Source organism: Petromyzon marinus, chromosome 18 (assembly GCF_048934315.1).
Source record: "Petromyzon marinus isolate PM22_M1 ecotype Great Lakes invasive population chromosome 18, UKy_Petmar_22M1.pri1.0, whole genome shotgun sequence".
In the NCBI taxonomy this organism is placed as follows: Eukaryota; Metazoa; Chordata; class Hyperoartia; order Petromyzontiformes; family Petromyzontidae; genus Petromyzon; species Petromyzon marinus.
In genome coordinates this window covers 8,839,946-8,865,378 of record NC_133684.1, presented here as the reverse complement: position 1 = coordinate 8,865,378, position 25,433 = coordinate 8,839,946, and the positions used below count along the sequence as shown (strand labels likewise).

Sequence of the window (25,433 nt, the reverse complement as noted above, 5' to 3'; positions counted from 1 at the left end):
GGTAATGAATGCCCAGTGTCACTCCCCAAGACTTCACCAAATCTGCGCGCTGCTCAGCGTGGTGAAGTATGTTCAAATCAGTGGCGTAGTGTGGTTGGTGCCCTAAGACCGAAATATCAGCCGATAGTTCTTTAAAACTATTTTTTTCTTCTCGTTTCATTCCCACGTCCAATTCAAATCGCCCCCCAACCCCCTTTTTTAGCTTGGCGCCTGGGCCACGGTGCAGTTGCACCGCCTGCGCACTCTGCACCTTGAGAGCCGCTGGGGTCAAACAGCCACCCACAGCCAACGCGACACGGGGAGGGCTTGAACTGTTAAAGCAGCAGTGTGGTTTGATGTCTGGACATTACGATATTATATAGAGCAGCTATAGTTTACAAAATGTGCAGTGTATATGCAAGGACAATCAACAGTGTGCATGCGCGTTACCGCTCGAACCGCCCTGGATGTAAATATTCTCGTCGAGTATTTATCTCGCACGTAATTCCGATCGGGGCATGCCCGTTGAATAATAATAACAATAAATGTGTGCGCGCGCGCGTGTGTCTCTGTGAGCTCTCGTCGGCGTTGTGATGAATGAATGGGGCTGAGAAGCGCACACAACACCACGGGCAGAGGACGCCGTCGTCTCCTGGGGCACACGGCCAAGCGGGGCGACTGCCCCGGGCCTTTCGCTTGCCCCCCCCCCCCCCGCGTCGACGTCACGGTGTCAGACGTAATACTTCTGGTTTAGTTTGAAGACGTCGGGGGGGGGGGGGCATACGGTTGGAGGGGGGGGGAATACGATGGGGGAGGGGGGGCATACGATGAGTTGCCCCGGGTTCCCGCAATCCACCTCATCCACGTGCAGAATACGACACGTGGTCTTTTATAGGTGAGTAAGGGCAGCAGCGGGAGAAGGAGCGACCTCCCACTGAGCAACACTTACTGCTAGAGAGTAGTGAGAGGAGAGTTAGGTGGTATGTGAGATTCGAGATGTAGGAGAGTGCGTGGAGGGGACTGTAGTGGGATGAGAGGGGCGAGGTAGCAGAGCACGTGGGAGGAGTGGTGAGACGGAGGCATTCAGAATACGCTCGTGCACAGCTCCCTAAACTCCAGTCCTCGCGGCCCAGGGCCACGCTCCGTCTTTCCGCGTTCACTAATTTACACCTCCGCATTCAAGTTCAAATCAACTTGTTGCGCGCTGCACGCGCCCGATGATTGTTAAACGCGTCCCACGTGACGGGCTAAGCGATTGACACTGGGTCACGTGGAACACGTTCACACACGGGACACGTGCAGTAGACACGCGGACACCGAGGTCGCAATCTTAATTGGCTCTCCATTAACGCGGCTCGCGTTAATTGCTTAACGTGGCACGTGGGACGTTTAACAATCATCGGGCGCGTGCAGCGTGGAATGGGGTTAATTTGTTTCAAAAGCGGGACGAAATTGGTAAACGCGGAAAGACGTCGTGGTGGGTCGCCAGGACTGGAGTTTGAGGAATTGTGCGCGAACGTCTTCTGAATGCCGGCGTTTAAAGCACTGGAGCCTCCGTCTCACGACTCCTCCCACGTGATCTGCTACCTCGCCCCTCTCATCACACTACAGTCCCCTCCATCTCCACTTTCAACTCCCACCAACTCTCCTCTCACTACTCGCAGCAGTGTGTTGCTCAGTAAAAGGTCGCTCCTTCTCCGCTGCTGCCCTTACGGTCTGGAACTCCCCTTTCCCCATCCGCAAGTTGTCTACTCCGTCCTTGCTCTGCTCCGGGTTCAACACTTTCCTCGATCTCTGCCTATTACTCTCGAATGGTCCCCCCCCCCTCCCGAATGTCGTGGTTAATATGCACACCTCCTTTGTTGCTCGCGATGATGCGGATATCGTAGATGCATTGGAAGAGTCGAGTATCTTTTGATTTCTACCACGAGATTAAATAGACTCACTAAGAGCCACGAGCCAGCCGTGCCTCTTCTTGCACGGGGCGCTGTAAATTGACAGCGTGATTCCATTAACTCTGGAGGCCGAAATTCTGATAAATGTCAAGTGGGTGTGCCGTGCCCAAATGTGGTAACCACGGGCGTGTGCGTATAAAGGTGATGATGTACAACGGGAATGGAGAGAAATAAAAAAAAAACACATTCTGATTCCATGCTAGATCCCATGCTCAAACCCACACTCGCACAAGAAGACACTTCGAACCCCATCATGATCGACCATAGGCTCAAACCCGTAAAAACTCGACATCATGCTGTTCAAGAATCAACGTTTTCCACTCCGGGCGACTCTCCGGATTTTTTTTTAAATCTCACACAGCTGTGCTATTTTAAAATATCGAATAACCGCACTCGCGTGAAAAAGGCAAAATGACATCTCACCACATTAGGCAAAAAAAAAACAACTCAAAACTCCTGCCACGTATATTTTTTCAGTCACTTTACTCCCATCACAAAAAAATACATCCGTGGTAGACAGATCTAACACACAGCCACTGCATAGATTTATTCACATCGGTCCCTGGGGCCTGGCTTCACCAAATGTCCACCACGACCCCCTTGCCGGCCTCTCCGTGTTCGTGCGAGTGACCGCCAGGTCCATTGCCGGCAATCTGCGAGGCGCGGGCTCGCCGAGCCCTGTAGCGACAACAGTCTTTGTTTTCACAACAGTTCGGCCCGGATAATACCCCATGCATGGCGGAAGGTGGTGGATGTTAGTAGTGTAAAGAGCTCGGGCAAACGCAACAGATAGCATCTCTAAAAGTCAACCACAGCTGGCATGCATCGTCGGTGGCTCGTCAGCCACGTGGACGCAAGACGGGGGGGGTCACCTTGAGACAGGGTGGTGTCGCCATGACCTTAGCGGTGTCTGTTCACGCCGAGATCGTGACACGGGGCAAGGTTGAGGTGGTGTGGGCACGCACGCACACAAATACAAAGACTCCCCGTGTAGCCTGAACAGACTTTTGGGGTAAGTGCCGTTCGCAAGCACCTATGAAGGTCGGCGCAGCACACGAGGGGGTGGGTGGCCAACACCACGCCCGGCAGCCTTTGTCTCCCGAGTGGCGATGTTTACACACCGCACTAGGTACTCATTTGAGGCCGAGTCGACCTAGGGGAGGCCCAGGACCGGTTCAGATAATCGTCACCGGTGTTGGCCTTGAGCGGGGATCGAACTCGGGTCGCCGGGTTCGTAGCGCAGCGCGCACACACCCACCCACGTGGTTATAGCATCGCAAGTCAAGGCGATGGGAGAGGGGAGATTGGTTGCGGCTGTGGTGTCATGCCGAGCAACACCGGGGAGGAGCTGCAATCCCAGAGGTCGCCGCTTCGATTCGATCTCCCGGTTAGGCAGCTGAAATGGCGATGTAAACCCGCCCCAAAAAATCGCCCCCGCCTCTGCCCATGAATGTGAGTATATGCACAGACACGTTAATGTCCGTGGAGGGTTGTTATTATTATTATTATCAAAAGGTGCTGATGTCAAATAAACATTGCAGATGCCATCACATCACGCGTAAGCGCATGCCACTGCACGCTCATGTCAGCGCCAAATATACCGCGACTCAAAACTTAGCAGTAGCTAAAATAATAATATAGTAACCCTTTACACTCTTAGGAAAACGTCTGCCTGCATTCAGCACACACACGTGATTTTCGTTTGTCGCAAAACCGGTTTCCAGGCAAAAAGGGACGCTAGCTTATCGGGATTTCAGCAAGAGCTTATTTCGCTGGACAGGTCAACCCCACGTACACCACACGCCCGCCTTCTCTTGGCCAGCAGCCTCACAGCAGGTGACGTTTTACGATGCCAGAGCCACAGGTAACTCTTTGCCTACATTTTCCACTGCACATCCGAGCCGTGCCGCGGGCAGCCCGGTTCGGGTCACGAAGCCCCGGTGGCCGTTTTTCCACTGCAGAAACCGAGCCGTGCACGCTGACGTCACAAGCACCGGAGTGGGGACGCGCGTAGGCGCCGCGCGACGCCGTGTCCTCGCGGCGGCGCTGATGTCGCAGACACTGAACGCGTGAGAACTTCCACTCCTGGTCCCGTCAGGCTCAAGAGCCAGATTCAGATGTCTTGTGACAACCACAGTATCACGGTTTGATTTTGGCTCGGCTCGGCTCAGCAGCGAATAGCCAGTGGAAAACCACCCCTTACCGTGACGGCCCCGTCCTGGGTCGGCTGTGGCCAGTGGAAAAAGAGGCTGGCCCAGACTTTCCCCAGCTCTGCTCTGCACACCCTCTGCTGCTGTACAATCGGCACTCATGTCTAGGACGTATTTACAACTATGCATCACTACGTGTCACATACTCGGTATATAGCCCTAGTGAATAAACTTAACAATGAACGATTAAAAAAGAACAAATTCTATTTATATATCTTATATATCCCGATACTAATCCACCACATCGTTCGATCGCGTGCGTTAATTGGCCCTCCAGTGAAGGACGATTATAATTAGTGAACGTACACACGTGTCTATAGCGGTGGCTGTCCCGTGGCGTTTGCGACGAACGGCGATGCTACACACGTGGGTCGTGCGCGAGCGCGTCTTGCTGGGCCGCACGCACGCACGCACGCACACTCTACTCCGTGTAATACTGCGCGGGTATTTATAGACAAACGTATAAAACGCAAATGCAGGCAGTTTCAGCGGTCGGTCTCCCGCAAGAAGCGCGGCTGCGTCGGGTTCGTCCCCGAAAGGGGCCGATTCAGGTAGCGTTAAACGCGCGCGCGCCTCTCTGCGGCGAACACGCTTTTTGTCTTGGGCAAGACGACCCCCCGGGGATTCGATTCGCTCATCGCAGGCGGAGCAGAGGTGACGCGTTCCCCGCTGGCGAGTCCGACACGCTTGACAGCGGAATTCTAGAAGCACCAAAAATACGACGGAAAAAAAAATAGCCACGCGTAGTAACCGCTCGCTGCTCGTTCAAGTTGATTGTTTAGTAAGACTCGCACGCGACACGAGTGATTATTGCTGATGCAGAAGTGACGACGTTTAAAATCAGTCGTTTTGATTTTTACAGCGGCGCAAAACACTTGCTCTGACGACGCCGAGCGATCGGAAACACTCCGCTTGGGCAGGTGCACGCGCGTAAACAGAAGTGCTGACGGCCGATTTGCCGGCGGCGGTGGCGGCGGGCTGGAGGAGGGCGCCGACGCCGTGGCCCGTCGTGGTGCCGTGCTCGGCCTGGAAAACCAACGGCGGTGGCGGTGGGTGGCAGGGTGAGAGCGGCGGCGGTAGCAAATTTAATAATGGGGGAGCGGTTACGGTCAAGGGAGGGGACAGGCCCGAGAGGAGATCCACGGCGTAGGCCGCACCGTCACGAGGTCGTTTCGTGTGCGGCCGCTCGGCGGACCGTCGCGCCGCAGGACCGCGAGAGACGGCGGCAGGATTGCGGAGTCCTTCATCCAGCAGTGGATTGACCGTGGCCGATATATGACGATGTCGGAGATGGGTATAAATACACGGCGGCGTGCTGCCACGCGGCGGTCACAACGCTCTCAGCCGAGCCATGAGGGCATCCGCGTCCCTGTCCTCCGCGCCACCGCCTCCGCCGTGCCCCCTCGGTCGCCCGCCCGGCGCCTTCCTCCGCTCCTCCGTGACGCCGTTGTTCCCCGGCTCGTCGAAGTTGAGCTCTTTGGCCGCGTGGGGTCGTGAGGAGGAGGCTGCTGCGGCCATGGTGACGTTGTGTCGCGAGCGCGAGCGTTCCAGCGGGGCACGCTTGCTCTCTGCGCACGGATTAATGCACACACACACACACAGGCACGCGCACACACACACACGCACGGTCCCACGAGTTCGTTTGCCGCGTCACAGGGAAGATGGGACGATTCGTCCGTCAGGTCGGCGGATCGACCGAACGTTCCAATCGAATCCTTGTTTTAGGCCCATCACTCAGGCCACTTGTAAACCGGGAAACCCCCTTACAAGTCCATGATGCCATCAATGTCAGCAAGCCCCGCCCACCAATTTCCCATCCAGCGGCACACGGGGCAATACAGGTGAGACTTTTGTTCTATCTTGAATTATTCGATTACATTAGTGGAGTATTCACACCGACAATCAGTCGAATGATGGGATAATTTAAATAAACGGATATCCTAGCTCAACGCTGCAGCGCCCACACGTACGGCGGTGCCCTGCCGTTAAGCTGCTGCTAGATGATGGCCGCCCCACGGCACGCAGACCGTGGGCGCTGTGTGACCGACTGTACGTCATCACAATGCTTAGTGCGGCCTGGTGAAGCTGAGGAGCGCAGATGCAGAAGATCGACCGCTCGGCCACTGAGAGCAGGACGGAGATCGGAGCGAGGGAGACACCGACCGCTCGGCCACTGAGAGTGGGACGGAGATCGGAGCGAGCGACACATCGACCGCTCCGCCATGGACAGCGGCATGAACGACGCTCGGTGGAATAACCTGCGTTGCTCGCGACGTGCGGGTGTCTTGCAACCGAAAACGCCTCTGGTGCTAACGGATCACTCCAAACGGAAAAAAAAAATGACTCACAAACGCATGGCCACAATGCACAATGCAATCGCACAGAGAATCCAACACGGAGAGGCAGCAGCGGCAGCAGCTGGCGGCAACGAAGAGCGATCAAAACGAGCCGTGCACACGGCAAATCATGAAAGCGCAACGCAAATAGCAATGTTACACGTTTGTTTTCCGACGCGGAATCATTCTCGCGAAGGCATGCGCGACACGGCAAAAGCACTCGGCTAGAGCAAACGGACAGAAACCAAGCGAACGTTCAAAATGGTCAACCAAACCAAGCGCCGGGTAGGGGTGGATTTACCAGACGTCGATAGGCAGCGAGTGGCAGGAATGGGCACCTGGGACGAGTGACATGGACCCATCAGACCGAGCACACAACGCACACAAATGATTTGTCAGGAATAATAAAATAAACCGCCGAGCGTCGATTCATTAAAAGAGCCCACGGCGGCGCAGAAAACCAAAAGCCATTTCCGGGTCACGTTGTTCCGGTCACGCAGTGACGTGGGGGGAGGGGGCTTGGGGGGGGGGAATGTTAAAATCAAACTCACAGATTTCCATTTCCAAACAGCGACCATCAGATTTCCAACAATGCTATCGCTTTAAGCGGTAAGTCTGCAGGACATTTTAAACCTTTTTTAACTGGATCATGTCAATTTTCAAAGATCATCACGTGGTCTCATAAGATGTTTGGCAGACACCAAAGGTGGATGCTTCGTTTGTTCCTCTGAAAATGGGTTATGCCGTAGAAGAGTTCAAAAACTGATCTGCAGACGACCGCTTGAATCGGTAGCGTGGGCTCAAGTGGTTAGGGTTAGTGCGAGCAGCAGCAGCAGCATCGAAATCCAGAAGCCCTGTCACAAAGAAGCAGGATTCAATGCCCAGATTAGCGTTTCCAGAGTTTCTTATAATACCCCTTTTCCACTGGAGCATCTGAGCCGAGCCAACACGGAGGGGGGGGGGGGGGCACGGTCAGGGTGGATTTCCACTGGCTATTTTCCGTGCCGAGCCAGAACCAAACCGCGGTATTCGCTGGCCTCGGAAGACACCTGAATCTGTGAATCTGGCTCGGTGGCAGGCAGGGCCTGGGTCGGGCCTCTTTGACGCGTTCGTTGCGTGCGACGACGTACACAGCTTCACCGCGTCGTCTATCAGTATGTTCAACTTCCTTTTCACCGCACGTAGCCAACCGAGTTAATCCGAGGTGCGGAATGCGTCGCAACCCGTCAAACCGTGCGTAATTACAGCGGCACGGCTCGGGTCCTGCAGTGCTGGCTTGGCACGGTTCCGGCGTGGCTCAGTTGTTCAGTGGAAAAGAGATAAATATTGGGGGGGGGGGGGGGGGGGGGGAGGGAAATAAAGCGTAGTTGGTAAGTTTAAAAAAAAATCATGCGGCTCGAGTCGCAGGACGAGCGCAAAGGGAGACGGCGGAAAAGCTGCGGGCAAGCCGGACCTCCCAAGAGCGAGCCATCTCCTCGAGCACAGACACATGGCGGAGGGGACTCCCATTGCATTGTTTTTTTGTTTTTACCGAGTGTTCCAAACCTATCGATGGATCGCCGGGCCTGGCCAGGCAGGTTCACACACTCCTCTGTTAAAACACAATAAAAACACAAGCATAGGAAAATCACGGACACGCACGTGGACATTCGTCGCTGAAAACTTTACAATGTCTCCCCCCCTCCCCCCCCCCTCCTGTGAAAACAAAATAGATGTTTACACAAAACACTGGTTCGCAATTAACGAGTCAATTGGTGCTGCCGCTGCATTGGCAGTTGCGCACAAGTGCAATTAACAACAACAACAAAAACTCACATTCATCAATAATTCTGTGGCTTTAAAAGATCAAGTAACAGGTGACATTTTGAGCAATGGCTCTTCTCTCCTTGTTGTGCTATGAGGAAGGACCGTTGCCTAAAATTTCACCTATTTCATATACAGGAGACTCTCGATTATCCGCGTGCGGTTTGTACGATTTGCGGATTAACCGTGCTCCCGAGATTTTGACACGAATTAATAACTCAAGGATTTCGCTTAAGCCCAAAATAATAATAATTTTTTTTATCTTCGAAATGTCATGTGCTTAATCCGAACAAATATGCGTGTGTTAATCGGAAATCCACGTTAATTGCCTCTACAGCAGTGGGCCACCGAGTCTCCTGCGTGGGAGGAGGAAAGTGTTATCACTGAGCACACGCATCGATTGGTCGGTCGATCATTAAATCGAAAGAGTAGCAATCGAAATCGCCAGTTGTGCTTCATTTCGAGTGATTTATCCGATCATTTATTTTGTGAGTTTTAATTTATGAAACAACTCAAAATTTTGGTTTTATTCATTAACAAACTCAATTTTTTACCTACGTGACTTTACCAAATAGAACCAAAGAGTATGGATCCTTGCAGTCACGAAAGCTTCAAATCTAGAAATAAATTATACCGATACGCGTGGTTTTCGGCATAAATCTCCGCGGAAAATGGATATTTATGGATTATCCGCGATTTGCATTTATCCGCGGCCGTCCTCCCCATCATTAGCGCGAATAATCGAGAGTCCACTGGATATCTTTTGGTTTCCAATGAGTGGTGTGTTTTAAAACTGAATTCTATTCTTCCGCATGGCGGCAAAGGGTTCAGGAGCTCGGTGCCAAGATCGAGGTCTGCTGGCCACGACGAGAGGGCTTCAAGCGGGAGTTCGTCTAGTTTTGCTGTTGCTCCATTGAAGGAGCACAAACTACGGTGGTTCACTGTGTCCGTCTTTAGTGTGGGTTGCCTGGCCACAGTCGCACCACTGCGGCTTATCTTCAATTCTACATTCGTGAAAGAGATGTGCACGTCAGCCTGCTGATGTTCTGATGCGGTTGACGGTCACACCATCAATAGGCGCTGTTTATGCAAGACAAGCACCTTTGGGAAATGTATTGGGAGAGCAGAAAATGTATTTACGTGGCTTTGTCAACCAATCCCATGCCGGATCAATGTCCGACAAGGTGAAGGTCGCCGACGCTACGCTGATCGCGGGCGGGAGGGGGTCGTCCCACCACGCAGGTGAGGACAGGTTGGTGAAAGGACATCACTCACCACTGATGTTAGCCATGGCCAGGAACTGAACTCGGGTTTGCCAGGTTCACACCACTGAACCCCCTCCCCCTCCTCTACCACCAAAATGTTTTTATTATACCGCATACACAACAATCTATCCCGCTTGAGATGAGGACGTGGTCACAAGCCCGGATTTTTTAGCAGATGCATTTCGGATGCCCCGGACAAGGAGGAGAATTGTACGTTTTTGGGTTCGTGCAAGCGTCACGTCGTTATATCCCCGACTCGTAACCGGACACCCTGCGGTGGGCCGAGTGAAGACATCGCCTCGAGTCTCACAGCGTATGTGAACAAGCACCGCAAACACCAGGCGTGTAGACGTGCAAATGCCTGTGCCTGCAATGTGCGTGCACACAAGTGATTGGGCAGGAGTGTGTGTATAAGTGACTGTGCACACAGCTCAGTGTGTGCATGTGCACACTGCAATATGTGTGTCTTGTGTTATGCACACAGGTGAGTGTGTGTGTGAGCAGGTGAGCAGGTGAGCATGTGTGCGTACAAGCGAGCGTGCACACATACAGGAGTCAGGTGAGCGTGTGCGTCAGTGCGCGCGCGCGTGCGTTTACCTGTGGCTCTGGGCGTTCGTTTCCTGCGCTCCCTGAAGGCCGCGCCCGACTGCAGGGCTTCGAGCAGCGAGTCCATGACGCCCGTCTCATCCCCTTCTGCCGGGCCCACACACGTGACCGCAGCCACCAGATCCCCACACACACGAACATACATGCACGCACCGCATGTGCACGCACACACACGCAGCTCAACACAGCCGTTTCCTCGTTTGTAAGCTCGCGTTCCACCGCCTGCGAAAGCAAACGCGCGAGGCTATTACTCGGACAAAAACAAACCGCAACGTGAAAACAAACCTGCAGCTAAATCCCAGAGCGTTATTTGTCAGTGCTGTCTGTAAGCAGCAGTCACCGACACGACTAAAGAAGACCCGGTACAATTTAGCTATTGAGTTTGTTATTTGTGCTCGAGTGAAACTGCTGCAGGTTGATTGTGTTTGTTGTTCTATGACAAGGCTTGAAACTCTGGCGCACGCGGGCGCAGCATCCGTGGGCGCGAGTGGAGAGAATGTGAACTGGGACTGAAAGAGAGAGGCAACGAGAGGAGCTGTCGGTGCAGGGTCGGGCGGAGAGAGCTCCGATTGCAGCAAGTTGAGTTTATATTCTTGGTTCTTTCGGTAAAGTCACGTAGAAAGGGAAACAATAAAATAATAAAAAAAATATTCTCACATCGTGGGAATTTTATTTTCTATTTTTATTATTTTATTGTTTCCCTTCTACGTGACTTTACCGAAAGAACCAAGAATATGAATCCCTGCAGTCACGAAAGCTTTAAATCAAGAGTTGAGTTTTTTTGTCCATCGAGGCAAGCCCTCAAGAGACCGGCTTGCAAGCAGCTCACGGGAAAGGTTAAAGGCAAGAGGATCACAATGTACTTCTTCGGGAACTAGTGATGGTTTTTTGTAGAATGCACAGAGGCTGTGTGGTTTTTGAAAATACAATTTTGGGGATTGTCTTAAACTTAGGGCCTTAACAGTGCAGAGCTAAACTTAGGTCTGCACTGTTATTCTGTTATGATGGGTTTTTATCATCATTCACCATATGTTTTTATGAAGAGTCTCATTTGCACGTTATCTGCGTCACAAAATGACAGATGCAAAGAAAAGTGAAGCGATAATGCAGGTAGAAATCAGAGCAAAGACAACAGTGCTACGCGTGTAACAGAAAATAATGCATCAACATTAATTGACGCGAAATCATAATTTCCCTGTTGCGCAAGTTGGCTCGTGCAGATGACAATTATACTGATTAGAGCGTACTTACATAATTAAGTTACAGAAACATTAAACAGATATAGGGCGAGTATTGCACCGAGATGTAAACAGACAAGGAACTATACGTAAAATGCAACTCAAGACATTGTCCAGTGCTGTTGGAAGATTTAAGGGAGGAGGAGGTAAGTCTGACTTGGAACATTTCAGAGAGTGCAGGAGATGTGGATTGGGCAATCTGTCAGGGCGGGAGGCTTTGGTGAGGGAAGCTCTTCGGGTCAATGATGGGGAAGAAGGGAAGAGAGTTAGAAGGATGAAGCTGCTGCTCGACACTTTGAAGGACGTGGGTGTCTGTACGCTGCAAAGAAGACGACACCACAAGGCTGGAGCGGGGTTGGAGGGAACTTGAACCGCAAACATCACATTAGGCAGCTACGCCAATAGAGAGGCGAGGGGAGAGAAAGAGATAGAGAGATATGGACACTTATACGTTCATAGCGTGCGTTCGGAGAGCAGTACTGTCGCACACACTGCACGTTCCGGTTCATTGAATCTGCACCCACCACCCCCCTTGCCCCGAGACACAGAACGATTATTGGAATCGTGAATTGGAGTTGTCGCTCGCAGCTGGGCGGGGGTTCGGCTTACCGATCAAAACAAACACGAGCACAGACAATTACCCTGAGCCGTGATTAAACGAGGAGAAGAGTCGTCCAACCCACAACGGTGGCGACGACGCTCCATTGTGCTCGGGGCGTGCCATCAAAGCGGGACGGCCTGCATCGATTAGCATACAGCTGCTCTGGCAGTTGACAGGTGGCAGATATGAAGTTTCACGGGGCGAGTGGAGTCGTCTCAACAACAACGACTACAACCTCTGGGCGGGAAATTTGAAACAAGACGACAACACTGGGTTCTATTTTAGTTGTTGGTTTACAAACTCGCAGGTTTTGTTTGTGAGCTTATCAACTCATTAGATCTGCATGTGCTACTGGTCACACCTGCCCTCACAGTGCCCCGGGCATCTGAGCGGCACGCAAAGCGGCTCAAAGCGACCAGGCAGGCGCAGCGGTTCAGAAACCGTGTGCATATTTATTTAATAGATCGAGAGAGACCCGAGTCTAAGGGTCACTGCGTGAGTATTGGTCTTTCGGTGAGTATGTGCATCTCTGTGCAAGTATTTACGCCTCTGTGCCAGTCTGTTAGTCTTCATGTAAGTCTGGTGTGCATCTTTAATTTAGAGACAAAGACACCAACAGAAGAAGGCAGAGTTTAAAAAAAGGATGGTCTTGAGCGATTGTTATTTATAAACGTGTTGGCAGAATGAATAAATACATCTGAACGGGAACCACGGCAGTCACGGCATTTTGCCAATCGCAACGATGCGGCTACCTCGTGGACCCGATGTCGCACGACGCATCGTAGTACCGCCACGTCGTAGTACCGCCACGTCGTGACGACCACACGCGGTCGGGTCGTGAGAGCCAGTTGCCCCGCGTGCGATACCGCCGCGCTTTGCCGCAGCCGGCCACGCTAGGCACCCTCCTCCCCGCTCCGGCTGACGTTGGCGCGGCGCAGCCGGGTCGGGCTAACCTGCGCGGTTGATGTCGGCCTAACCTGCGCGGTTGATGTCGGCCAGGTGCTTCCTGCGCTGCTGCTTCTCCTGCTTGTCGCGCTCGGCGCGCTCCTTGGCCAGCTTGGCTCGCCGCATTTTCTCCTCCGTCTCCCGGCGCTTCACGTTCTCCTTCACGGCTTGCTGATGAGCACGCAAGGCGGACGGCACGAGGAGGGAGGAGGGACGACGACGAAGGGAAGAGAGGGGGGGAAACAAATAAACGACGAGGTCATCGGCAGCGGTGGGAGCTTCATTTCTCACGGAGTTTTTCTCCCCCCCCCCCGGTCGCTGGTAGACGGGAGTATGCGGCACGTGATGAGCAGTGGCCGCGGCCCATAGTGAGAGGCGTACAACTGCATTGTGGGTGTGCTGGGTTCAGAAATATTTGACGGGTTGCTGATCCGGACAAAACCGACTGGCACTGAATATCCTGGACAGCTGCGTACGACTCGCAAAAACCAGCTGCGCGTTAAGACGGACCAAGTGAGATGAGTTATGGCCGTTCCGTCAAAATGTGCATCATGCCAGCGTCCCTCCTAGCTGTGACGTGCCCTGCCCACATCCGGTGGGGGTGGTGAGGGGGGTGGTGATGGCACTCACCAGGAACATGGTGCGGAAGCTGCTAACGTCCCCGAAGAATTCCTCGGCCGCCACCTTCTTGGGGTCAAAGACGAAGTACTCCCCCAGGCCGAGGAACTGCTTTTGCATGCTCTCATGCATGAGCGCCAGCATGTCGTACGTCTCGCGCGAGGCGCGCGCAAAGCCGTGCATCGCGAGCGCCGGTCAAGGAACGCAAACGCTCGCCCGATGAGACCGACGAATATTTCCCCGCTTGCTGCTGGACTGCAGTAGGTTGTACGTGGCAAGTAGCCACGGCCACAGACAGAGGGATTTCCGATGCGGTGTTCCTGGGCAGGTAAATGTTACGGGTCGCTGACTCAAGACAAACCGCTATCTCTCATGGCCATGGATCACATCAAACATATGCCAGAAAAAAACTAAAGGAAAATCTGCGAAGCTCTGAAACAGGTCACTCATCTTTATCTTTGTGGCCCCAGAATGGACCTCGCAAGGCACAAGCGCTGCGGTGACATCACCGACACTTAGTGGCGAATGGCGGCTAGCTGTTGCTGTTGTTGTTGTGATGCAAATGATTGCCCTTGTAAAAAAATGCCTCGCGTTGCTTCGTTGAGATTATTCCAAAAACAAGGGCGAGCCAGCTGAGGCCGGCGTGGGTGCTGGGGCCATCCTGTTGGGAGGGCACGCGGTGGGGGTGGGGGATCGGGGGCATCTTGACCCCACTTCTGTGGGAGCGGCGGTCCGCGATCGCGTGGCCGGGACCGATGCAGCGATTAGCTGGGAGGAGGAACGCTAACAGCAAATTCCTGCCCGTGCCCGATAAGCGATGCCCAACGTCCCCAGTGATGAACCACGCAACACACAGATACGTAACGACTATTTAATGCTCTTGTCCACCGCTTGTTATATTTGCTAAAATATTTCCGTAGAGTTTTTTCTTCTTCCCCCCCACCCCCACTCCCCCGAGTGTTTATTTTTAAAAGCGCAAATAGCACGAGTACAGTTAAAAGTGGAACCCGTAATTAACTACGCAGTCGCCTGTGGATCACGCAAATGTGGTGAAATCCCCTTCCGATGGGTGTTGAGGAGGTGCCATGACCTGCTTTGCCAAGAGAATGCGGTAGAGCAAAATGTGGACCCATCTCCACCTGCTTTCATCTGCTTGGAATCGAGCGTTGCCCCCCCCCCACCCCTCGCACGTGTGGATTTTGTTCCGTCCTCCGGTTTCCTTCCGCATGTAAACACTCATTAATTGGCTGAAAAAAGCCTTCATATATAGAGGACCGCAGAGCTTCGGGCAACCGTTGTGGCATCGGCTCGCCGCGTGGCTGCTGCCGTTCCCGCTCGTCTGAGTTTACTCCTCGTGCTTCTCGGTCGCTCGCTCTCTCTCCGAGAGCTCTCTCTCCGAGCGCGAGTGAATACTGTGTGCCGTGTGCGGTGCGCGTTACAATTCGAGTACAACTCCTATTACATTTCAGAGAAATGGAAATTGACGATGAGAGTGGAAGCAGTGTGAAAATAAGCGCGGAATGATGTGCGCGTGTGCGTTACACTGAAGGTCACATATCGGAACGTGTGGATTCACAGGCGAACAGCGCAATATGTAGATAAATAATATTGACTCTAAGAAGTGCGTGGGATTGGGCAAGAGACGTCTAAGATAGATGACCGGTGGTTGAGACTGGTGAATGACAGTCAAAGGGGGGGAAACAAGTCCCAGATTACAACCACCACAGCACGGCGGAGGAATAGCGACAGCATTGGGGGGGGGGGGAAAGGCCTTTATCTGGCAGCGGCTAGTCCATAGCTGCTGCTGTTACTCGTGCTGCTGCTACTCGTCGTGCTGCTGATCGCGATGATAATAATAGCGCATGGGGCACCGCGTCGGAATGCGACACGCGACGGTGACTCGAGCTGAATGAATCAACGCCGCCGCTCCCAAGGCGGGCGGGCGGGGGCGGGGGGGGGCGCACGTTTGTGCGCCTGACTTCCTGGACCAAAGGAAGGAAGACGCCAGGAAGCCTATCCTGACGCCACAGCTTCTGGCTGCTGTGCCTCTCTCGCTGGGGCCACGGGGATGGCCGGGGGCAGGGGGTGTGCAGGTCGGAGGGGGTGGGAATCAGGACTGAGGATTGTGTCATTCCCCAGTGCCTCCACTCCCAGCGGCCCCCCCCCCCCCCCCCCCCGGGTTTGTTCTCCGGCCAAGGTGAGCGCGGTCGCGTCCTTGGCCTCCTTGGTGGCGTCACCTTGTGTTCGAATGGGAGCCGCGGTGTGCATTGTGGGAAGCGAGGTCGGTCGTTGGGAAGTCTATTTTATTTCTCTCGCTCTCCTTAAGATGCTGCCAGGTATTTTAAAAATCTGTTAACAAAAAGTAATGTCGTCTTTTCTCGTAACCAAGGGCTTAATTTCTCACGGAATTTTTTTTACCGGTTGCCGGAGGCTGGAGTCTGTGGCACTTGACCAACATCCAAGGCCACAGCGAGCGGTGGACTGGATGTGGCGTGCCGGGGATTTGAACGCACGAGTCTCATTGGGGCTTAATTTATCGGTGAAAATGTTTTACGGGTCGCCGGTAAACTGCGGTTGGCAGCACGTGACGAGTAGTCGCCCAAAGCCCTGGAGCTGCTACGGTAATATTTTCTGCGTGACCGACCCGAACAAACCCAGTCGATATCATCGACCGCCGTTTTTCCCACCACGCTTTCTCCGCCACCAAGGATATGGTCATCTTCTCGACAAACTTGTCGGTGTCGTCGTCGGTGGTGGAGAAGGCCCTGAGGTCTCCCTCCAGTTGCTGCACCTGCTTCTCCATCTGCTTGAGGCTCTTCTGCAGGTTCTCGGCCGCCACTGCAGCACAAGGTGGACAGAGGGAGGGCCGCTTCAGCACGGGGCGAACCCAACGAGCGTCACCAAAACCGAGAACGATCCGCGGTGCGCGAGAAACTCGCCGCGTGCGATTCCTACAAAATGCAAGACGTCAAATTTCCGTAACGTTTAAACGGTTTAGCCAGCGCGGTGAAGCACGGGCCAGACCATGCCCATGACCCACACAGAGTGAGGAGGCGGTGGATTGAGGGCACGTAGGAAAGCGAGCCTCCTCGTGTGTGGATTAAACAAGGTCACTTGAAGGGAGATGCACAGATTGTTACACCTGAAGACTGTTAGAGATGGCGATGGCTTGGGGAGGAATTCATCCGGCAGCGGATTGATAATGGCTGATGACGATGATGATGATGGTACAACACATTTGGTGCTCTTATTATAATAACAATTTTTTGCTTGTATATCCAGAAGAGCCACACTGAGTCCAATGACTCTTTTTCAGGTGGGTCCTGCATTTTTTGTTTATTTTAAGATTTTTATGCTAAGTAATAAGTGTTTATTATACATGTGGGAGGAAACAACCGGGGCACTCAGAGAAAATCCTCGCACGCAACGGGAAAAGCACTATCCCCGCCGTACAGATGGAAACAGATGGAGATTAAACCGCACTTTGCTGTATTGCCTTTCCCTGGCGAGCCAAGGTACGGCACACCTCCTCGACTCCCACGGGAAGGGAGTTTCACAACATCTGTGGATGATCCCACCAATTCTCACTGCTGCCTCCATAGCACTGCATTGCTGGCAACATGCAGCGCAGCCACTACTACCACCCGACTTCGTTGCAGTTTGATTCAAACAAATACATCCGCGATGCGATACCAGAAACGACGACGCTGGGCCCAACGTGGACAACGGCCGATTTGTCAAGACTGCCTTTGCGACCCAAACAATAAAGGGCACCTGCGTCATCAGCCTTGATCAATCCATTGCTGCACGGATTCCCCCAAGCTACCGCCATCTCTCACGACCCCCGCGACGGGACGATGCATCTGGCAACGACAACGGCACGCGGAGGAGAGAGCCAGGCAGGGGGCCCCGACCGATCGTCGACGCCGCGGCCGTGCTGCACCGTGGGGGGCCCTCACTGTTAAGTGGCCAACGACCGTGGCCGGGGACGGAACGTGGCGATGTTCTGCTGACGTGCAAGGGGAAGTCTGGGACAACGACTCCGGAAATCCTGAACAGAACCGGCTGATCCGGCACAATGAAAAGAGGACCGGGGAGCCCCTCCACTGTGGCCGAGGTGATGGGGGGGGGGGAAGATGGGTGGAGGCGTTTAAAGTCAGCGCAGACAATGGCTTTGCTATGAATAAGCAACTGGGTGTAACGCCCTTGTGATCACAAAAAAAGAGTAATGCATCAAACAATAGATAAATTGATAAAAATAGATAAATGCGGCAGTTCGCCTACGATTGTTTGTTGATAGAATTTCCGTCGACTTCCCGAATAAATTCCATCCAATTTTTCAAACGTGTGGACGTGTAGCGAGGCTGTATAACAAGCGGGGGTAGGGTTGTACTGGAATAATTCAATAACCCACAAAAAGTTCTTTTGTTCGTAAAAGTTGGGGTTTGCTGATAGTATCTGGGGACGAAGTGAATAGTTAGGTTGGTTGTGTGGCCATCTGTGGGCCCAGAAAATAACACGTGTGTCAACGAAACCAAGGTAAGTTCAATATCAGCATCATCAGCCATTCTCAATCTATGCTGATTGAAGATCTCACCCCAAGCCATCAACATCTCTTATGGCCCTGGATTGTAGAAATCTACCACGCTCCTGCGAACAAGCTGATGTCATCACTCCATCTCTGCATGAGGTGCATTCCCTTCTCTGGCTGCCACTCCCACATTTGTCTGGACCATTGGCCATTATCTCTCTCCCCGTGGTCGCATGGATTTTCCTCCGGGTCCTCTGTTTTTTCTCTCCACATTTAGAATCAACGTGCGTTTATAGTATTTGGCTAATATACATTTCCACAAGATGAGCCACTTTGTTGAGCTATCATTTGTGATAACAAGGTGGCTTCTGAAAAATAGCTACATAGCTCAGTGGGCCTTACCTTGTTTCTAAAGGCCTTAACTTTGCCATTACCCCAAGCACAATTCCAGTGGATGAGATAATTGCTGAGGTAGAATCAGCAGTAAGACTCCTTCCACATAATGAGGCAGAGATGACTAGACACGAGGTTGCCAAAATAATTGAGAATAGCAAAGTTCCAAAAGTAAATATTAGCTCCAACGAAGCAAAAGCCTTAAGAGAGCTCCGTGTAAATAAAGATATCCAAATCCTGGCAGCTGATAAAGGCCGCACTACTGTAGTGATGTCACGAGCCGATTATGATAATAAAATTAGAAATTTACGAGAGGAAAGTACCTACATTAAAATTAAACGAGATCTAACTAATACTTTAGAACGTAAGACTACTGCAATAATTGCAAATTAATAAATCCCTAAGAATGAGCAACACCAAATTAAGCCAAGGGCCTCAAAACCACCTAGACTGTATGGGCTACCAAAGATTCATAAAATAAGCATCCCATTACAACCCATAGTCAGTACAATTGGCTCTGCCACTTATAAATTAGCAAAATATATAACTAAACAAATACAGCCCTACATCGGTAGGACATCTTCATTCATAAGAAATTCAGAACATCTTGTGAATGTGATTAAAGATATTAAACTTAATCCTAATGATATTCTGGTAAGTTTTGATGTGATTTCTCTATTCACTAAGGTTCCAGTGAACGAATCGCTTAAATTACTTGATACACTAGTAAAGAATACAGGTTTACCAAAAGATATTCCGAAACTTGCTGACCATTGTTTAAATAACACTTACTTCTTATGGAGAGGGGATTTCTTTAAACAAAAGGAAGGAGCAGCAATGGGCTCTCCTTGATCTCCTGCTATAGCAAATCTGTACATGGAAAACTTTGAAATAAGAGCACTTGCCTCGAGCACACTAAAACCATATTTTTGGTTTAGATATGTGGATGACACTTTGGTTGTCTGGCCACATGGTAAAGATACACTTAATGATTTTCTAAATCATCTCAATACACAAAACCCGGCCATCCAGTTCACCATGGAAATGGAGGTGAATAACACACTCCCGTTCCTAGATTTGGACATGGCCTAAACGGTAAAATAACACACAGCGTTTACAGAAAGCAAACGCACACTGATGCCTATCTGAATGCAGATTCGCATCATCATCCAGCTCAGAAATCCTCTCTTATCAAGACGCTCATACATCGAGCTAAAACAGTGTCAGATGGTGAAAGTCTAGTGAGAGAGATCAAACACGTTAAAGAAGCATTACGACAGAATGGCTACAATAATACTCAAATTAACAGAGCACTGAATGCCAAATCACGATCGCAAAGCAACACTGCTGAAAGTGATCAGATTCTTAAAACAATTAAAATTCCATATATCTCAGGAGTAACTGACAAATTAGCCCGTGTTTTGCAAAAGCAAAACATTACAGTAAGATTTGGTACAGTACACAAAATTTAAAAAACAAGTATCTTGCACTAAAGACGAATTACCTAAATTATCAACAGATAATTTAGGTAAATTTAGGTAAATGCTATATTGGACAGACGGGATGTAACATCAGCATAAGACTAAAAGAACACCAAAGAAATATTAAATTATCTCAAACACAACTGTCCACAGTGGCAGAACATGCTTGTCAACAAGGACACTCAATTGATTTTGATAACGTTGAAGTGTTGTGTAAAACTAATTATTACTGGCAAAGACTAATTAGAGAATCCATTGAAATTGAGAGAAACAGAAATAACTTTAATCGTTCTGATAGCTATAGGCTTAGTGCGGCTTGGAAGCGTATTATTAAATAATACATATTACAATTCCTTATAGGGGAAACACATACTAATTAACGGATTACAAATGTAGCATATAATCACAATAACACACATTACAACTAATTACTAATCTACAACTCATTACTAATCATAACCATTGACTGATTACCAATCGATGATATAATTACTGCACCTGAAATGAGTTAAATGATATCACCCTGCTGCTCTATTTAAGACCGGGAGCAAGTGAGGGCTTTACCATTCTGGCGAATTGCCCGATGATGCTGGATGTAATTACCAGCGAAACGTCGTATTCAAACTGTAAATGGCGAGGATTCACTCTTCAACACACCGGTGGGCTAAAGTAGTGAACTAATTGTCTTTTGTCAACGTGACACTTTATTTTTTTTGCTGATTGGCCGTGTCGGGTGGTGGAGGGTTACAACACATTTATAAATAACGCGATCTAACCCCAAAAACCTTTATTATGAAATAAAAAAGAACCTGCTTATATTATTTGGTTCATTTGGTATTATTTTATTTAAATTTTTTTATTTACATTTGACTTAATTTTGTTGTTTTCTGTCGACGTGACTTTACCGAAAGAACCAGAGAACATGAATTCCTGCAGTCACGACAGTTTTAAATCAAAATCGAACCTGCTCATGTTTTCTTATCCATGTCTTCCTATTTCTGTCTCGGAGCGTTAATTCCAAGCGTGCATCGCTCCACGCTTCTTTGCACTCTTTTCAGTAAAGATGTATTTTTTTCTTCTCGTGAATGACCGAGCCTCTGAACTCTGTCACAGCAGGTGGCACGCACTCATTGATCGTACAGATGTGTCTCATCATAGAAATGAGGATGAACCCAGGACACACGGAGCTGCTACATCACACGATCGCTCTGCGTCATCTACCACTACGAACAGAAATGCTGAAAGAGGTGACGGAAGAAATGTGAATTTTTAAAACATTTTTTTTTTACAATGTGTATGTGTATTTACCCAAGAAAGCCTCACCAAGTCAAAATATTTTATCAGGAGGGTCCTGCCGAGTTTTTGTTCCAGTATGGGGCAATGATTTTACGTGTAATCTCAATTTGAGTATATTACAGGTACATTTTCTACAGTGGAATGTTTTTTGGCCAATACCTGTTGCATTTTAACTAACAGAATAAAAATATGTATTTATACCGGAGAACCTATGGAAACCCATTCAGAACAAGGGGAGAGCGTACAAACGCCACACAGAAAGGACTCAAACTCAGTCCCCTTTTTGCGGCGAGGTTCAAGCGTTAACCACGGTGCCACCGTCCTGCTGCTGCCCAAAAGCTCAGAATTATCATGAGAATAAATACACGAAGATCCAGAATCTCAGCGCGAGCTGTGCGGCGTGAACTCAGTCGCTCAGCGCGGGCCTTGGCACTCCACTTAGCACGGACGCAGGAAGTGACTCGCTCGCCGCTCGCCACCGTGGCTCTCAATGGGAGGAAATCACGAGCGGGGGGGGGGGGGGACTGCTGCACTACGCCGCACAGGCCGCTTGCGCATTTGACAACGAAAAGGACGATCTTCTGCCCTCTGCCAGGCCGGTAAAACAGGCGGTAAAAGAGGACAAAAGCCACCCTCTCACCACCCCTTCCTTTCTACACAAGTGTTTGTGTTGCAAACACCACACGCGCATGGGAACTACGTGCGTGCGCGTCAATGAAAGCGTGCGTTTCGTGGAGCGAAAACACTCCATCCACAAAGCGGCAAGTCGTTTTAAAAACAAGGAAGAAGAATCGTGCACACGCACCAACTCTGTCGAGCTTTACCAACACGCCCTTCTATTTATTAGCAATGCGGTCGCAGATGGGTAGCTGTCAGGGCAAAACGCGTCTGAATATTTGCAAACAGTCCGACTTGTCCGGTTTGCAACAGGGTACACGTTCCCAACAGCAACTAAGCTTTACAAAAAAGTTGCATTCACATGGGGTTATTGTTTCCTCGAGTTATCGTGCGGCCACGTTAGTAAAAGCGCTGACACCCCCACAACGCGGCACGTTCTCAAGCCGTCCGAGTTGTCACTTTCACGTCTCCTCTTTCTCGCCACGCCCTGCGCTTCCTCTTGGCCAATGAGCACGCAATGTCATGTGTGGGGAGGGAGAAGCGATTGACCCAGGACCGGCAAAAGCTCCTCGTAGATGGGGGGAGTGGGGGGGGTGTGGCAGTCCAGCTGTAGTGTAGGGGGCTACCATAACAGTGATGTACTGCTAAGGAGGAGAGTGAACGTGCATGGTGTCACAGTGGCCCTGGTTTGCCAGAGAACGCACGCACCCATGCACGCACCGACGCACGAACGCATGCACCCACCCACGCATGCACCCATAGACGCACACACCCACCCACCCGTGCACACACCCACCCACCCACCCACCTTTGGAGGCCTTCTCAACGTGCGTGAGCTCCTCGGTGAAGCGCAGGACGTCCGGATGCTTCTCCTCACACATTTGCGCCAGGAAGTGCAGCAGAGTCAACTTCTGGTCGTTGGACTTGGTGTCCTTCAGCTGCGACGGCAAAGCAGGGGGCAACCGCCAGGACGATTTCATATGAGTTTGCCGAACGCTTCCAAACCAGCAACCACCGTGTCCGTGCAAGGCTCTTGCCTACAACGCCTGGCAACCCAGCATCGTTTTGTTATTGGGCCACTCTCTGTCGATGAGACATCATTCAAAACGTCGCCGATTAGATTTATTTTGTTTTAAGACCACAGTTTTGTTGACGAGTGCGTTGGGTTGTTTTTTGTTCGTTGTGCTTGTGCACCACTGCCAATGCAGCAGCAGCAGAAGCAGCATCGCCAAAGACCAATTTGTCTAACGCACAGAGTGATCCACTGCTCAGCGAGAGTTCCCATCACGAAGAGCGCGACTGCACGACTGGAACCAAATCACAACAACAACAACAACAACACACGCAACAAACTAAACCGTCGTCATCGTTGTCGGTAATGCTCAGGCACGGCAAGTCGGTGCTCGCGAGGTTAGCCGAACGCGGGCGGGCGGGCGGACCAACCTTGCACAGGAATCCCATCTGGAAGCCGAAGGTCTGCGCATTGCGCGAGCCGGCGTTCATGTAGTTCCCCATGAGCAGCACGAGCTCCAGCAGCTTGGAGAAGCTGTCGCTGCGGCGGATCTCCTCGCAGGCGGCGCTCACTGCCACGATGTCCGGCTTCAGGTTGGCAACCTGCTCGTCGAACTGCAGCCGGAAGAGGATTGCGTTGAGCCGTGGCCGTAGCCTCTTCACCGAGCTGATCTGCAAAAAGGAATGGGTGGGGTGGGGGGGGCGGCGACAGAGGTTAAAACAAAATATTTGTTTTCTTTTACTGTCGGTTGTTATTTTTTTTTGCGCAGTGAAATTTGTTTGTACGGTCAGGGGATAATGACGGAGTGGGGCAGCCAAGGAAAGGAACACGTCCGGCGGACACCAAGGAGATGGAGCGAATAAATCGGCTCGGTGGCAGGTGGATTGTTGCATTGCAGGACGGTGGTGGCTTGGGGAAGCCTTCATCCAGCCGTGGATTGACCAAGGGCTGATGATGGCGACGATGAATTTTGTTTGGGTCTGCACTTAACTTGGCTAATATCCAGAAATGAGAAAGGAAAGTACGTTGGTGTGACCGTCACGTGGCGAACGCTACCCTCGGTGGTAGGGCGAGCTGACCACCTGGGTGTGAATCCAGGTTTCGGCCGCCTGTGTTTACACCGCATTTTGAAGTGTAGCAAGTGGATGGTCACAAACCGGTCACCGAATGACTGCACGAAAAAAAGCAATCGCATTACATTTGGTTCTGCACGCCCGCACTCAATTTGACTATAATTTCAGCCTCGATAATTAATAATATCAGTTTGACAGTCATGAAATCGTCATTACTCTCTGTAGCGTGGCGGGTGGAAAAGTACTGCCCGCTGCTGTGTAGATCAGAGGCCACTTAAAGGGATTTCAGAAGTGGCTCTGTGATACCCACTTCCACGGATTGCACTGCTCTGCGAGGTTTCCGTATGGATGCTTCGTCTCGTGAAGTGACGCGATATCGATAGCAAATTTGGGATGGATTGGGAACAAAAAAAACAAGACTTTTTTTTGTCCTGAATAACCTAAACAAACACTTGACAAATGAAACGTTCTTTGCAAGTAGAAAGACCCTGGCACCACCGGCCGGCCTGCAGGTCCACAGCAGAGACACGCAACGTAAATAGCGCTATCTCTGGCTGGATAACAATGTCAAATAACAATGTCCAGCACAACCTTTAAGCGTATGTTGTTTATCCGCCCCAACGCATTCCTAACGCGTGTCTACACTGACGCTGCACAAGCGCGTACTGTGCGAGTCAAAGCCCGCGCGGAAAATAACAGACGTCCCAAACGCACGGCCGACACACACGCGCTCGATACGTGATCGTGTCGCCTGCCGCCACGGCAAGGAAGTGGGCTTGGGCACGGCGCGTCGCTGGAAGGAATTCTTTGCCGGGGGGTTCAGACCAATGCTTGGGTGGCAGCCGAAAGAGAGATCCAGTGGCTTAGTGATTGAGCAACCTTGACACGTGGGGTACTTACGACAACGCCAAACTGCTCCGGTTCGCACAAGTCCTCATACTCGTTCTTCAGGCTGGCCAGGGCACTGAGCTGTTCCGGTTCGGGCAGCTGATTAATCAGACTCTGCAGTGATTAGAAGACACGCAATTAGCGGAAGCCCCCAACAAGCCCTCTGTTCAATCGCCCCTCTCAAAGGCATCCCCGATTTTGAGGGTCACCAGAGGCAGCGTGGAACTGACCCAACTTTGAAAAGACCTTCAATTAAAACTCAACCACTCCTTAGAGTAAAATAAGTCATTTACATCCTTCATCCAGCAGTGGATTGATCATGGCTGATTATGATGACCATGCCAATCCCATACAATACAATGGGATATAGGCGGCGTCCAAAAGACGCCCGTGCCTCAAGATGCTGTACAGAAACTACCCGGAGGCCTCCCCAAAACCCCCGCGTCGGTCATCGGGATTGTTTGACCATACTTCACCACGCTGGTCAGTGCAGGTTTGGTGAAAGGGGAAGCCCAGGACTGGTTGGGATATCACTCGCCACCGACGCTAGCCCTGGCGCCCCGGGGACTGACTTCAGCTCGCTCG

The 25,433-nt window shown here is 51.2% G+C and overlaps 1 protein-coding gene across 9 annotated transcripts in view; it reads right to left on the bottom strand.

Moving 5' to 3' along the window:
• Positions 1-2,400: 2,400 nt before the first annotated feature.
• The window catches only part of LOC116943482 (protein diaphanous homolog 2-like), an 80,732-nt gene continuing 57,699 nt past the window's right edge, over positions 2,401-25,433 (bottom strand). For 4 of the 9 annotated variants that reach the window (XM_076067843.1, XM_076067845.1, XM_076067844.1 and 1 more), the window contains 9 exons: positions 24,861-24,962; positions 23,319-23,558; positions 22,684-22,813; positions 16,271-16,394; positions 13,569-13,734; positions 12,971-13,109; positions 10,146-10,241; positions 8,012-8,071; positions 2,401-5,712 (listed from right to left, as the gene is read on the bottom strand). In XM_076067843.1, coding sequence (XP_075923958.1) covers positions 5,474-5,712; positions 8,012-8,071; positions 10,146-10,241; positions 12,971-13,109; positions 13,569-13,734; positions 16,271-16,394; positions 22,684-22,813; positions 23,319-23,558; positions 24,861-24,962 — 1,296 coding nt within the window. In that variant the 3' untranslated portion in view covers positions 2,401-5,473. The other 5 variants (XM_076067849.1, XM_076067851.1, XM_076067848.1 and 2 more) reach the window with 5 other exon arrangements.